Source organism: Panthera leo, chromosome C1 (assembly GCF_018350215.1).
Source record: "Panthera leo isolate Ple1 chromosome C1, P.leo_Ple1_pat1.1, whole genome shotgun sequence".
NCBI lineage: Eukaryota > Metazoa > Chordata > Mammalia > Carnivora > Felidae > Panthera > Panthera leo.
The window spans coordinates 185,864,684-185,878,133 of record NC_056686.1 but is presented as its reverse complement, the minus strand read 5'-3'; the positions used below and the strand labels follow the sequence as shown (position 1 = coordinate 185,878,133).

Sequence of the window (13,450 nt, the reverse complement as noted above, 5' to 3'; positions counted from 1 at the left end):
CTGTTCTGAAAATTTATTCAACCAAATGCAGTTAATACCCCCAATTTGTGCCTTCACATACCCATATTTAGCTATCGGTAAAAGGGGGAAATATCTGCTGATTGAAGTTGATTGATAGGGCCAATTAGAAACACCGTTAAAATCCTATTATCATTTGCTTGAGTTACCCAAATGTTCATGGAAGATTTGCTTTGCCACATTCTATTTGAAATAAGGCTTTAGGGATTTGGAAGTCTTACAGTTTGTGGACAGTTGTGGGGCAGTTGAATGAAACTAGACTATGATGAAAAGTGAAGTATCATGGTAAGTAATGTCTTTTTGTTTTATTTTTTAGGACATTCTGCTTCAGACAAAGTTCAGGTGAAGGTAAGCATTTGACTGAAACAAGCAAAAACCTTTGTGTTTCAAAGACATGAAGAATATCCACTTCATCTCTTAAATTATATAGCACTTTATAATACACAGTATTTGCCAATTACACACCTTACATTAGATGAAGAATCTGAGGTTCAGAGAGGTGAAGTGACTGGTCTAAGTTCGTCTAACTGGGAAGGAGGAAAGCTGGAAAATGAAGCCAGGTCTTCTAGACACAACTGTTGTGCTATTTCTATGTCAGAACTATCCCTATGTCAAGTTAGTGGAGCTGGCCTGGAAATTTTATGGGTTTTGTTTTGTTCTGCTTATATACATAATGTTCTCTTGTTTCTTGAGGGACTAATAGCAAGATCCATTAAATCCACCTTTCATAAGGTGGATTATTTATCCTTTCATAATTTATTTATTTATTTATTTTTTTTTTTTTGAGACAGAGAGAGACAGAGCATGAGCAGGGGAGGGGCAGAGAGAGAGGGAGACACAGAGCCTGACATGGGGCTCGAACTCATGGACTGTGAGATCATGACCTGAGCTGAAATCGGACACTTAACCAACTGAGCCACCCAGAAGCCCCCATAATTTACATTTGAAAACAAAGTTGGTTTTGGTAAACTCTCTCCAGGGTTTGAAATGAAATGACAATTTTTATCCTCTCTCTTTTGTGTTTGTGTGATTTTGTTTTTTCATTATGCCTTGTCAAGTGGCCTGCCTGGATATGAGCAAACCCAGATGGGCATGAATGAATCCAGGGCAGTGAGTATGTGAGTGTGGAGTGTGTCCAGGCCTGGGTGCCTATAAATTTAGACATGCCTGGACTTATGTATAGGCTAAGTTTGGGGAACCCCTTGTAAGAATGTGAGTGTAGACATTCAGGGCCATGGTTATGGCCTGTGACATGTGAATGTCTTGTTTAGGCAAGTCTAGATGTGAGATTAGACATGTCAGAGCCTCCTTTGTCTTTAACAATGCTTTTTTCCTGTATTATATCTTGTATACTGTATCACTATAAAAGAATAAAACCTATTCCCCTAATCCAGTCAAGAATTCAGATATATTAGGGCATCTGGGTGGCTCAGTCGGTTAAGCGTCCGACTTCGGCTCAGGCCATGGTCTCACAGTTTGAGTTCGAGCCCTGCATCAGGCTTTGTGCTGACAGCTCGGAGCCTGGAGCCTGCTTTGGATTCTGCATCTCCCCCTCTCTCTGCCCCTCCCACGCTCATGCTCTGTCTCTCTCTCTCTTGATAATAAATAAACGTTAAAAAAAATTAAGAAAAAAAAAAGAATTTAGATATATTAATGCATTCTTTTTCAAGGTGTGGATCACATCACATTAGTGGATCTTGTCACTTCCCTAAGAAACCATCACAAAACCTACCACAATGAGAGACAACCTCTGTAACAGATTTAATGCACTGTCTTAGAAGGGAGAGTTCAGGAGAGAGTATGTATAGGGCTTGAGGATCTGGGCTTAAAAGGTTTAAGGCATGACTATCAAGATGGGGAATTGATCTGTATTAGACAAAATTCATTACATGTATTTGAGGATTGGTGGACACAGTAAGAAGAGGGTCTTGAACTGCATCTTGATGAATGAACTATTTTGTGATAAGCTGTTTGCCCTGCTGAGTAATCTATTATCTTGATTGGAGAACAGTTTACCCAAATTGTCTAGGTAAATCAGTTTGCAGAAATTTCTGTAGCAAACACTGAAGTAAGTTATAGCCTTACCTTTTTGAGCAAGAATTTTCTGAAACGGTTATTTTGACATTGGTGTTCTCAGACCTGATAATTAAGCTATATGGAGGCAGGCTGTCTCAACTCACGGTCTTGAGATGAGCTTAGTAGGACATGACCTACAGTTTAAAAAGTAAGAGACTGTAAAATTGAAAATTTCTATTTTGTAAGTATTACTTCATTATAATTTATTTCAGTTATATGACTGTGCACATGTGTACTGGATCAAGATGGCAAAATGTAAAAATATTTTTTAAGGATCTGGATCAAAAAAGTTTATGTTATATACTCATTGGGCTCAGTTCATTTATTATAATACTGTTCTTCGTATTCCCAAATCAGAATTCATTAACATTTGAAACTAGCACCAAGAACCTATCACAAGACAACAGACTTAAGTTTTTTGTCCCAATTTCATATTGCCAAAATAACACGGGGTACTTTATCTTTTTATCAGTATTGTTAAAAATTAACTTATATACAACAGTGGGCATTTTAATGTGCTAGCAGTTTACTGGTTTTTAAGTATTATATTCTGTGAGGAAAAGAAAAATAGACTTTATACTTCTGTGAAGAATTTAAAACTTTTAAAATAATGGCATAAAATGTATAGATCTCTGTTTCTCTCCTCCTCAAAGAAGGTAATACTTTACCACCAGTAAATTGCTAACACATTAAAAGGTCCATATGCATAGGTGTGCCTATTTCCTGCTTACTCATTATCACTGGATATTATCCACTTAAAAAAAAATATTCTGCTCATCTGATGGGTGAAAATGGTTCAAAAGGCTCATATACATTTTTTCTTTACATACTTTATAGATGTCTGGAATTCAACTTGTAGAATCACTTTAAAGAATCCTTTGGAATTTGTTGTATTGTTTTGTTGCCGTACCGTTTTTTCCTGACAGATTAATTTGTCATTGTTTTCTACTTCTAGGAACTAGGCTCATCTAATTCAAAGGGAGTCTAATGAAAAGAAAATATTTTTCTTCTTTTCTAGCCTCTTCCACTCATCCATCATTAATTTCTATGTCATTATTATTTGATAATTGAAACTATGTTGCTTTATTTTTAAACAGAACAACGATAAAAGTGAATTTCTATCAACAGCACCTAGTGGTATAAGGAAAAGATTAATAGGTATGTATTTCTTTTTAAACAAGAGTTTTTTGGGGCACCTGGCTAGCTCAGTCAGCTAAACATCCAGCTCTTGATTTTGGCTCAGGTCATGATCTCACGGTTTGTGAGTTCAAGCCCCGTATTGGTCTCTGCACTAAAGTTAAATATTTCACAATCTCAAATTTGAGCTATTAGTGCAGAGCCTGCTTGGGATTCTCATTTTCTCCCTCCCTCTCTCTCTGTCTCTCTCTCTCCCCCTCTTTCTCTCTCCTCCCCTCCCCCTCTTTCTCTCTCCCTCCCCCACTTGCTTGTGTGGACACAGTCTCTCAAATAAACTTAAAAAAAACAAAACAAAACTGAGTTTTTATAAAAAGAAGCACCTAAACAAGGAGCAGTAATAGTTAAGTATATAGGTTCTAGTCTTAGACTGCTTGCTTTTTATCTTCAGTCTGCCACTTAGAGACCTCTCTATGCTTGTTTTTTTCATTTGCAAAACAAGGACAATAATGGTACCAGCCCCATAGTTCTGAGAGTAATGGGAATAAAAGATGTCAAAAGTACTTAGTATAGTGCTTGACTTTAATATGTGCTTAACAGGTGTTAGCTATTACTGTCTTTTTTTTTTTTTTAAGTAAGCTCTGCACCCAACATGGGACTTGAACACCCCAAGATCAAGAGTCGCATGCTCTACTAACTGAGCCAGCCAGGCACCCTCCTATTAGTATCTGTTATTGTCACTACTTAACTTCTTTTCATGAAAAGATATGTTCATTTCTTCAATTAAACTGTAGATTCCTTCAGGCCAAGAACTCTCTCTTATATTTTTAACTCCAACACTTAACACTTATGTCTTTTACATTATAGTCAGTAGATATTAAGGTTAGTTAAAATGTCTCTCCAGTAAAATTACACGCCTTTTAGGGTTTTTTTGAGACAGTTTTGTAAGTGGTTTTATTGATGTACTTAGAAATTTTATAATGAAACCAGTTTAAATATTCATAGTTGTACTGAATGCTGTACGAAGCCAAGTAAATAGACATGGTCCTGCCTTCTAGGAAATTAAAAGTTATTTTAAGGGTGCTTAGGTGGCTCAGTCAAGTAAGCGTCCAACTCTTGATTTCGGTTCAGGTCATGATCTCACAGTTCGTGGGATTGAGCCCTTCATTGGGCTCTGCGCAGACAGTGGAGAGCTTGCTGGGAATTCTCTCTCCCTCCCTCCCTGTCTCCCTCCCTCCCTCCCTCCCTCCCTCCCTCCCTCCCTTTCTCTCTCTCTCTCTCTCTCTCTCTCAGAATAAATAAACTTAAGAAAAAGCAAAATTACTGTATCAACTCTGGGATGGAATGTGCCTATGTATTGATAGTTTTTATAGTAGCTACCATTTATTGAGTCAGGATGGCGTTTCCAGTATAGGCAGCAACAGAAAATTCTACAATAATGGCTTAAGCCATAGACATTTAATTATCTCACATCATGAGAAGCCTAGGGATACACAGTTCCATGGTTGAGTTAACTCAACAGTGTCGTAAAAGACCCAGGTTCTGCCTGTCTTCTTGCTTTGCTACCAGCATTTTTCACCTTTTGGTTTGAATGCTTCATATTGCACAATGGCTTCTATAGCTTTAAGCTATTGGTATAAATAAATGGCTTCCATAAGTGAGGGAAATCTTTCCCAGAAGCTTCTAGCAAATTTTCCCTCAAGTTTCATTGGTCAGAGGGTTACATAGCCAATCCTAGATGCAAAAGAGGTGGGAAAACAAGTATCTGGCAAAGGAAAAGATAATTACCATGATTATTTATCCCTTAGGGTGAGACACATTGCCACATATTACAAAACTGTTCTGTTAGCAAGGAAGAAGGAAAGAGAATAATACTAGGTATGATTGGCATTTTCTGCCACAGTTCCTGGGTGTCAGGCATTGTTAGTTGCTTTATATACATTTCAATGTAGTCTTCACAGTGGTTCATTAAATTAGGCACTTTGAGCCTCATTTGATAAATGAGGGAACTAGTGCTCAGAAAACTTTATATAACTAGCTCTGGTGAAATCGTCAGCAAATAAGGACAAAACCAGAAGTAAAATTCTCTTATTTCAAAGTCCATGCTCTTTCCATTACCCTTCAATGCCTCTCTTGTCAGACTGTCAAATTTTCCTGATTGCTTTTTTGCCCCACAGTTCCAAGGTCTCATTCTGACAGTGAAAGTGAATATTCTGCTTCCAACTCAGAAGATGATGAAGGAGTTGCACAAGAATATGAAGAGGACACTAACGAAGTCATATTGAGCCAAAAGATTCCATCTCAGAATAGAGTAGTTTCAGCTCCTGTTTGTAAAGGAACACCTTCTAAGAAAATGAAAAGAGATAAAACAGTAAGTGGAGACTTTAATCTTAAAGAAAAATTGTGCAGTATCTTAAAGATAAGCTACCCTAAGAAAAGAGATCCAAATGGGGGATTAATATATTTTTTTCCTTTACTTTTCTATATTTTCTCAGTCTTTCACATAAGTGCCCGTATATATTTGTGTCTATTTCTGAACTTTCTGTTCTGGCCTGTCTGCATCCACATTCATGTATCAATGCCATGTGCTAAAGCTGACATCTCAATTTAGTTGTATAAAAAATGAGCTTTTAAATACATTTTGATTGGATAACTGGAAGCAAGACTTCTCAGTGTATACCTTTTTATATAGTTTTGTTTTTGTAACATTGTTGATATGGTCAAGTCAGTTTAAGTAGTAAGTGAAGTGGTTGTGGGTCCATGTTGAGTTATTTGGAGGAACACTGTAAGCACCATGACCTGAGAAAAGGCTAATTATCTGGTGTTTGGTGTAAAGAATCAGAGCAATGTAGGAAGCCTACTGCCTGAAAAGTTTTCCATCCCTTCTTACCACCATGGAGGTTAGTCTAGCCCCAAGTTCATGAAGAAGTAGTAAGCCATTTTACTGGAATGGTAGGCAGCTCTTTTTTTTTTTTTTTTTTTTTTTTTTTTACTCTGCTGTTGATTTCTTCCTCATTTTCAGTTCCTTAGCTGTACTAATATTAACAGATTTGCTAGGACTGTGTGAGGCAAAATGAAGGTCCTGATCATTAGCCACCTCCCCCCCCCCCTTTTTAAGTCTAAGTAGAAATTTTATGTTGGAACTTAGGAATCATTTTTTTGAAGACTACTTCAATGTAGTCATTTCTTTTAACTTTTATGATCCTAAGAGTTACTCAGTTTTACTACTAGAATTAAATAGAATTAAATTTGCTTGGTCCTTAATCTGTATTATCGCTGCAAAAAGAAAATGCTGCCAAATATTTCACATATCTTATTCTGATATTACTGTCTAGTTTTGATATAAAATAAATATCTGAAACTAAGAATTGATTTTGCTCTATCCACTTTCAGAGTGATTTAGTAGAAGAATATTTTGAAGCTCATAGCAGTTCAAAAGTTTTAACCTCTGACAGAACACTACAGAAACTAAAGCGAGCTAAACTGGATCAGGTATGTTGCAAGAAACGTTACTTCTACATTTTTTTTTTTTTTATTGTGAGCTAAAAAATATACTGCATAAGCAGCAAATGTGAAGAGTGAGTTTACACAAGCAGAATTATTATCCTGATAAAATGAAACACAAATTAATGTAACATAACTATTATATGTTTCATTATATGTAAATGGTTCAATAGATTTGAATTCTGTTTGATATACTATAATTACATTTTTTTCTCTACTTTATCATTTCTTCAGGATTTATGATAATCATCAGGGCCATAGTTTTTTTGTTATCCATTAGCATTAATCTCTGTTATTCTTTAACTCATATTCATTGAACTTCACACTGGTCACAAAATAAAGACCTTGACCGGACTCTTTTAGTTACAGACCTTTAGTTACAAAGAACAGAGGGAAGCTGCTTCTTGATATTACAGAAAACCTGTTCGGTACAGTAAGATAAAGTTACTATATACTATGGTTCTGGTATCTCATTTAATAAAAAATACCAGTTTTTGAGGTATTTTGACTGAGGGTTTTGACTGGTATGTCCCTAACAGAGAAGACAGAACCCATCTGAGAAAGTCTTTGAGTAGAAAGTGGGGTTGATAATCTGAATCAAGAAGAGATGATTGTCATTGGCTCAAAGAATATTGAGACTTCTGGGGCGCCTGGGTGGCTCAGTCGGTTGGGCATCCGACTTAAGCTCAGATCATGATCTCACGGTCTGAGAGTTTGAGCCCCGTGTGGGGCTCTGTGCTGACAGCTCAGAGCCTGGAGCCTGCTTCAGATTCTGTGTCTCCCTCTCTCTCTGCCCCTCCCCTGCTCATGCTGTGTCTCTCTCTGTCTCGAAAATAAATAAAAACATTTTAAAAAATAATAAAAAATGCTATCTTAAAAAAAAAAAAAAGAATATTGAGACTTTTTGCAATTTTTGAAGGTATACAGGGCTTTTCACAAGAGTTTGCAAGATACAGAAAAGAGGAGAATATAGAGTAAGCTGCCATGACCTGGAAGACATGATACTATGTGGTTGTTTTTGTCTTTGTCACCTGGTGTATTGGTATTGGGCCTCAGATCAGAGACTGATGAAAACATGTCAAGAAGCCAAGTTGTCCTAGGGAGGAGATGGCACTGACATCTACTTAGTGCATAGATTTCTGTATAAGCAACATGGGAGAAGGATAAATGGGTCTAGAGTCAGAACAGGACTTCATAGGACTGAGAGGCAGAAAGACCTCTATTAAACACCTGTTACCAATAATGAGGGAGGGGAAGGTCTTTCAGTGATTGTGGACATAGCTAACCAATATAGTCTCAGCATGTATCATTCAGCATTTATGTTTTCTTTCTCATGTCTGTGGGTCAGGTGGGGGTTGGCCGATCAAGGATTTGCTCCATATGTCTCTCTTCCTCATTGGACCAGCAGGCCACCTGAGCCATGTTCTTCTCATGATGATGCCAGAGATGTAAGAAGTGGAAAAACACAAGACCTGTTATAGCCTGGGCTCAAAACTGACCCAGTGTCACTTCTGCCTTGTCCTAGTGGTCACAGCAAATCATGTGGCTGCAAAAAAAGTCAAAGAGCAGGGAACTAGGCTCCACCTCTTTAGTGGGAGGCAAAGTCACATGGCAGAGGGTGTGGATATATAGGGAAATGGGAAGTATTGGGGCCAATAGCGTGATTCTCCGCAGACACTAAAGTTTGAAATTAAAGTTTATAGATAACTTTCCGGAGTTCACATTCAAGTGTGAGTATGCTCTGATAATTTGCTATAATTGACCTCTGGAAATGCTTCATCTGCTTTTTCAGAGCTCTAAACTTCAGAAGGAATGAGAGAAAATTTTTAAAACTACCCACTTACCAGTTACTTAGAACTTGTCCTGTTTCTCTTTAAGTGTGTGGATAAGTTAAGACCTAAATAGACCTGAGTGCCTGGGATGTTAACTGCAATTCTAGCCTTTAGTATTAAAAGGATATTTTAGGGACACCTGGATGACTCAGTCAGCTAAGCATCTGACTTTGGCTCAGGTTGTGATCTCACAGCTTGAGAGTTCGAGCCCTGCGTGGGGCTCTGTGCTGACAGCTCAGAGCCTGGAGCCTGCTTCAGATTCTGTGTCTCCCTCTCTCTCTGCCCCTCCCCTGTTCATGCTCTCTCTCTGTCTCAAAAATAAACAAACATTAAAAAAAAATTTTTTTTGTAAATAATAAATAAAATCTTTTTTTTTTAAGTTTTTATTTATTTTTGAGACAGAGAGAGACAGAGCATGAATGGGGGAGGGGCAGAGAGAGAGGGAGACACAGAATCCGAAGCAGGCTCCAGGCTCTGAGCTGTCAGCACAGAGCCTGACGTGGGGCTCGAACTCACGGACCGCGAGATCATGACCTGAGCCGAAGTCGGACGCTTAACCGACTGAGCCACCCAGGCGCCCCAAAAATAAAATCTTAAAAAAAAAAAAACAAAAAAGAACTTTGCCATACTTATCAAAGATGGATTTGTTAGAAGTAGCTTTGATTCTTAGAGGAGCAGTGATACAAGTTTATTTTATTAGTGATAATGGTAAATTATAAAGAAACTTTAATGTTTTCTGAGAATTCATATTGTTACCTTAAGCTTTCACATTTCTTCAAATTCATAGGTTTTAAAAAGTCTGTCTGGATTTGTTGTCAAAGCTGGGAGGCAGGTTTAATCATCTCCTTATGGTAATGATCTTTTTAGAAATTAAAGCCTTATATTTGGAATTTATAATCATAGATACAGTTCTAGACAAAAAGTTTTAAGAAAACAAATACTTAAACCATAAATAGTATGTGTATTCATTTGATGCACTCATTACCAAGCCTGGTTAAAGTAATATTTCCACTAATGGCCTCTTCTAATGTCTACCTCTAAGGAAGTATTTTTAGTTTCTGTTGATTTTGATGTATGTGGTTTGAAAGTGATCTTCTTCCCTTTTTTTTTTTAAAGCAAACTTTGCGTAACTTACTGAGCAAGGTTTCTCCTTCCTTTTCTGCTGAACTTAAACAACTAAATCAACAGTATGAACAATTATTTCATAAATGGATGTTGCAGTTACGGTAAGTACTATTATTTACATGTCTGTGTGTTAAAATCAAAGCAATCTAACATTTAATTTTCTTTTTGCAATCAACTTGATACATTTTTACATATAAAATTGTGAAAAAAATAGGTGTTTTCCTAATTTGATGACTCAGATGTAGAAATGTCATATTGTATGACTCATCTCAGAAAATCTAGTTTTCAAGAAATGTGTCTAAGTTTATCATATATGAAAGCCATTGGTAAAATAGCCTTTATTAGAATTGTTATTACTTGTAAAAATATTGAAAAATCTAATCTGTCAAGACTGATAAGATACATCAATTAGATTTTTTTCTTTGTTTTTAAGAGAGAGCGCAGGGGAGGGTTACAGAGAGAAAGAGAGAATCTTAAGCAGGCTCCACGTTCCATGTGAAGCCCCCATGTGGGGCTCAGTCCCATATCCCTGGGATCATGACCTGAACTGAAATCAAGATTCAGACACTTAACCACCTGAGCCACGCAGGTGCCCCTCAGTTAGATTATAATCCAGTTTTCCACAGCAAAGTTTCTAAAAAGAATATATATATATTTTAATCTTATTCTGTATTCATGTGCTATAGATCTTCAGGTTTTTATCTGTCCTATAAATACCATTTTACCATTTAAAAATTATTTCTTTGAATATTTTTTGAATTTTACCATTTTTCAGATACCTCAGGTTAAATTTCAAATTCCCATTAAAACAATTAGAACAATGGTTAAAATGAAAACTTTTTTTTTTTACTATAATTACTTTTACACTTTTATTAAAAAGGATCTTAGTATAAGGAAGTGCTTAAAATGTATGGTATTGTACATGTATACTCACAGTTACATAGTCACAGGGATAAATAAGAAGTCAGGTCCACCAAGCAGTAAAACTAGAAATTGACACAATTTTCCTCAATTGATCCTGGCTTTCTTTTGCCAGTAATACATCAAAGGGTTATGCCTATCTTCATTGCTAGGACCTCAGTTTCTCCTAATAACTTTTTGTAGATCTGTTCATTATAAATTTGTAAAGTAGCTCTTCACTCTGATCCCATCCCACAGCATCCACCAGTTCCTCCTTCCAGTATGTCAACTCTGATAACTTGTTTGACTTTGCTTCCCAGCCTATACCTCATTCAGCTACTTAACAGAATTGTCGACTCTCTGAATTTCCTTACTTTTTTTTCTGGTGCTGCTACGTTGCACCATCTATCTCTACTTTGGGGGTTATTGCCTTTCTTCTATTCCTAGGCTCCCCTGCATTGCTACAAAGCATCACATAAATACTGTTTCTGATAGACTTCTATAAACAATCATGGAGTTGAGTTTTAGCTTGACCCCTAGGTGCTTGGTGTTCTAATCTTCTCATTCACTCTCTGGGCTTTGGTTGCTTTTTGCATGTGAATAACTCCCATGATTTCTCCAGGCCAGCCCAGATCTCACTCCTCAGCAGCATATACAGGTACATCAGTGTATACTGGAGGGTTTCCATGTTGATGTCCTGTAAATAATTCAATATATATAAAATTTAACTCCTCTTAGACCCCTCATTGCCACCTGCCCCTGCAGCCTGGCACAGTGAAAGTCACTTCATCCACATAGTTGCCTAGGCCAAAAAAAACCAAGTTATTTTGAAATATTCCCTTTCTCTCACCTTCCACATCTAATCACTCTTCAAATCCTATTGATTTGACATGTAAAGCTCTTGATAACTTCTATTTTTCTCCATAACACCTAATTCAAGCTCATCATCTTTGGCAGTTTTCCCCTTCTTCTGTCCATCCGCCCTATTCAGCCAGGGTGAAAATATCATGCTACTTTCCTACTTAAAACTTTTCAGTTAACACCTGACTAGTTACTGTTAAATGGTCATTGTCCTTTAAATAAAATCTAATGTCTTAGTTGACTTAACAAGACCTTTGTGATTTGGCCTCTGCTTACTTTTCCTATTTAATCTATTAAAACTCAGCTTCAGCTTGTACAACTGTTAAGTGCCTTGTGCCTCCTGTTGTTCTCCCTTGCCTCCAGCCATCCATCACCTGAAAGGTATTAAGAGCTGGAGAGAAAGTGACTGATGCTGGACCTGTAAGTTTGGTGTACAGATAATAATAAAATTGCGCTTTTATTACCTTGTATAAGTTGAGAATCAATATAGTTCTTTAGTCATCCTAGTTCTTTCTGTATTTTTTATAAACTTAAACTAGTTAATTCTAAAAAATTAAGTAAGAGGTACTGAACTTTAATTTCATGAATGCTATCTTTCCTAACAGCCTGGGGTTCAACATTGTGCTTTTTGGTTTGGGTTCTAAAAGAGATTTACTAGAAAGGTTTCGAACCACTGTGCTGCAAGATTCCATTCATGTTGTCATCAATGGCTTCTTTCCTGGAATAAGTGTGAAATCAGTAAGTTTCAAAAATGTTAAAAGGAGCAACATTATATTCCCTGCCATTTGATACCCATACCATTTACATTCTGGAACATTCAAATTTTTTTAGCCTTGACACTAGTAGGATTGCATAATGCTTAAGATCATGTGTTGGGACTCAGGGTTCTAGCTTTGAAACCTCATCTCTGAATTTCCTACTTTGTAACTGATAAATATAGTAAATCTTAGAGAAATGTTGGTTTTGTTTACCAAATACCAACAACAGTACTTTTGTGAAGGACAGGATTATGGAAGACTTTGATTTTATTATTGCTTTTATGTCACTTTGGTACTCTAATAAGTAATAGTTTGTAGTTTTATAATGTATCATAGGTCAGTTTTAGTGCAAATGCTTGTGTCCTCTCATCGTTTGAAAACAAAAACCTTTTGGTGCTAGATATTAATAATGCAGTATTCCTTCTGAAAAGTGTCTTTAATGTGTGTATCCCATTTCCTTTGATAAATATATAGTTTTCTAATGTTTCCCGTTTTGTTGGAGGGGGGTTATTTTTGCTACCCTCTTATCTTTATGTCTTTGGTATTTTTCCATGTTTCATTTTTGCCATAACTTAATGCCAAAAATGAATTTGATATACTTAAGAACCAGAAGGATTTTTTAAGTGGTTTTTTTAGACTTGATAGGAAATCTAAATTCATTTTTAACTTATAAGAAAAGATTGATTTGCTAGTTGTATTTATCCTATATGATAGAATAAGTAGTAATTGATGTACCTCTTGCACTTTTATGATATAGATCCTGAATTCTATAACAGAAGAAGTCCTCGATCATATGGGTACTTTCCGCAGTGTACTGGATCAGCTAGACTGGATAGTAAACAAATTTAAAGAAGGTAACATGAAGTAGATGCTCTAGTTTTAGGGTAAAGCTAAGCATACACTTATACTTATTCACGTACAGATAGGAGGTCCCCAATTTAAAATGGATTGACTTACCACTTTTGATGTTATGATGGTGCAAAACCAATACACATTCAGTAGAAAACCATACTTGAAAGTTTGCATTTTTAATCTTTTCCTGGGCTAGGGGTATGTGGTGCTACACTCCGTTGTGATGCTGGGCAGTGGCAGCAAGCCACAGCTCCCCGTCAGCCACATGGCCATGAAAGTAAATAACTGATATAACCATTCTGTACCCGTACAACCATTGTTTTTCACTTTCGGTACAGTATTCAATAAATTACATAGGATATTCAACACTTTATTATAAAATAGACTTTG

At 36.6% G+C, this 13,450-nt stretch overlaps 1 protein-coding gene and 1 long non-coding RNA gene across 5 annotated transcripts in view; one reads left to right on the top strand and one right to left on the bottom strand.

The window, feature by feature from the left end:
• Positions 1-13,450, top strand: part of ORC2 (origin recognition complex subunit 2) — a 42,853-nt gene that overhangs the window by 18,176 nt on the left and 11,227 nt on the right. For all 4 annotated transcript variants that reach the window (XM_042949677.1, XM_042949676.1, XM_042949679.1 and 1 more), the window contains exons 7-13: positions 335-366; positions 3,192-3,252; positions 5,406-5,599; positions 6,622-6,720; positions 9,681-9,790; positions 12,056-12,188; positions 12,966-13,062. In XM_042949677.1, coding sequence (XP_042805611.1) covers positions 335-366; positions 3,192-3,252; positions 5,406-5,599; positions 6,622-6,720; positions 9,681-9,790; positions 12,056-12,188; positions 12,966-13,062 — 726 coding nt within the window. The remainder of the gene's footprint in view (positions 1-334; positions 367-3,191; positions 3,253-5,405; positions 5,600-6,621; positions 6,721-9,680; positions 9,791-12,055; positions 12,189-12,965; positions 13,063-13,450) is intronic.
• Positions 10,519-13,404, bottom strand: LOC122226480. Its single transcript, XR_006205646.1, has 3 exons — positions 13,166-13,404; positions 12,944-13,036; positions 10,519-11,286 (listed from the first exon to the last, which is right to left on the bottom strand). It is a non-coding gene; the product is annotated as an uncharacterized LOC122226480 (long non-coding RNA).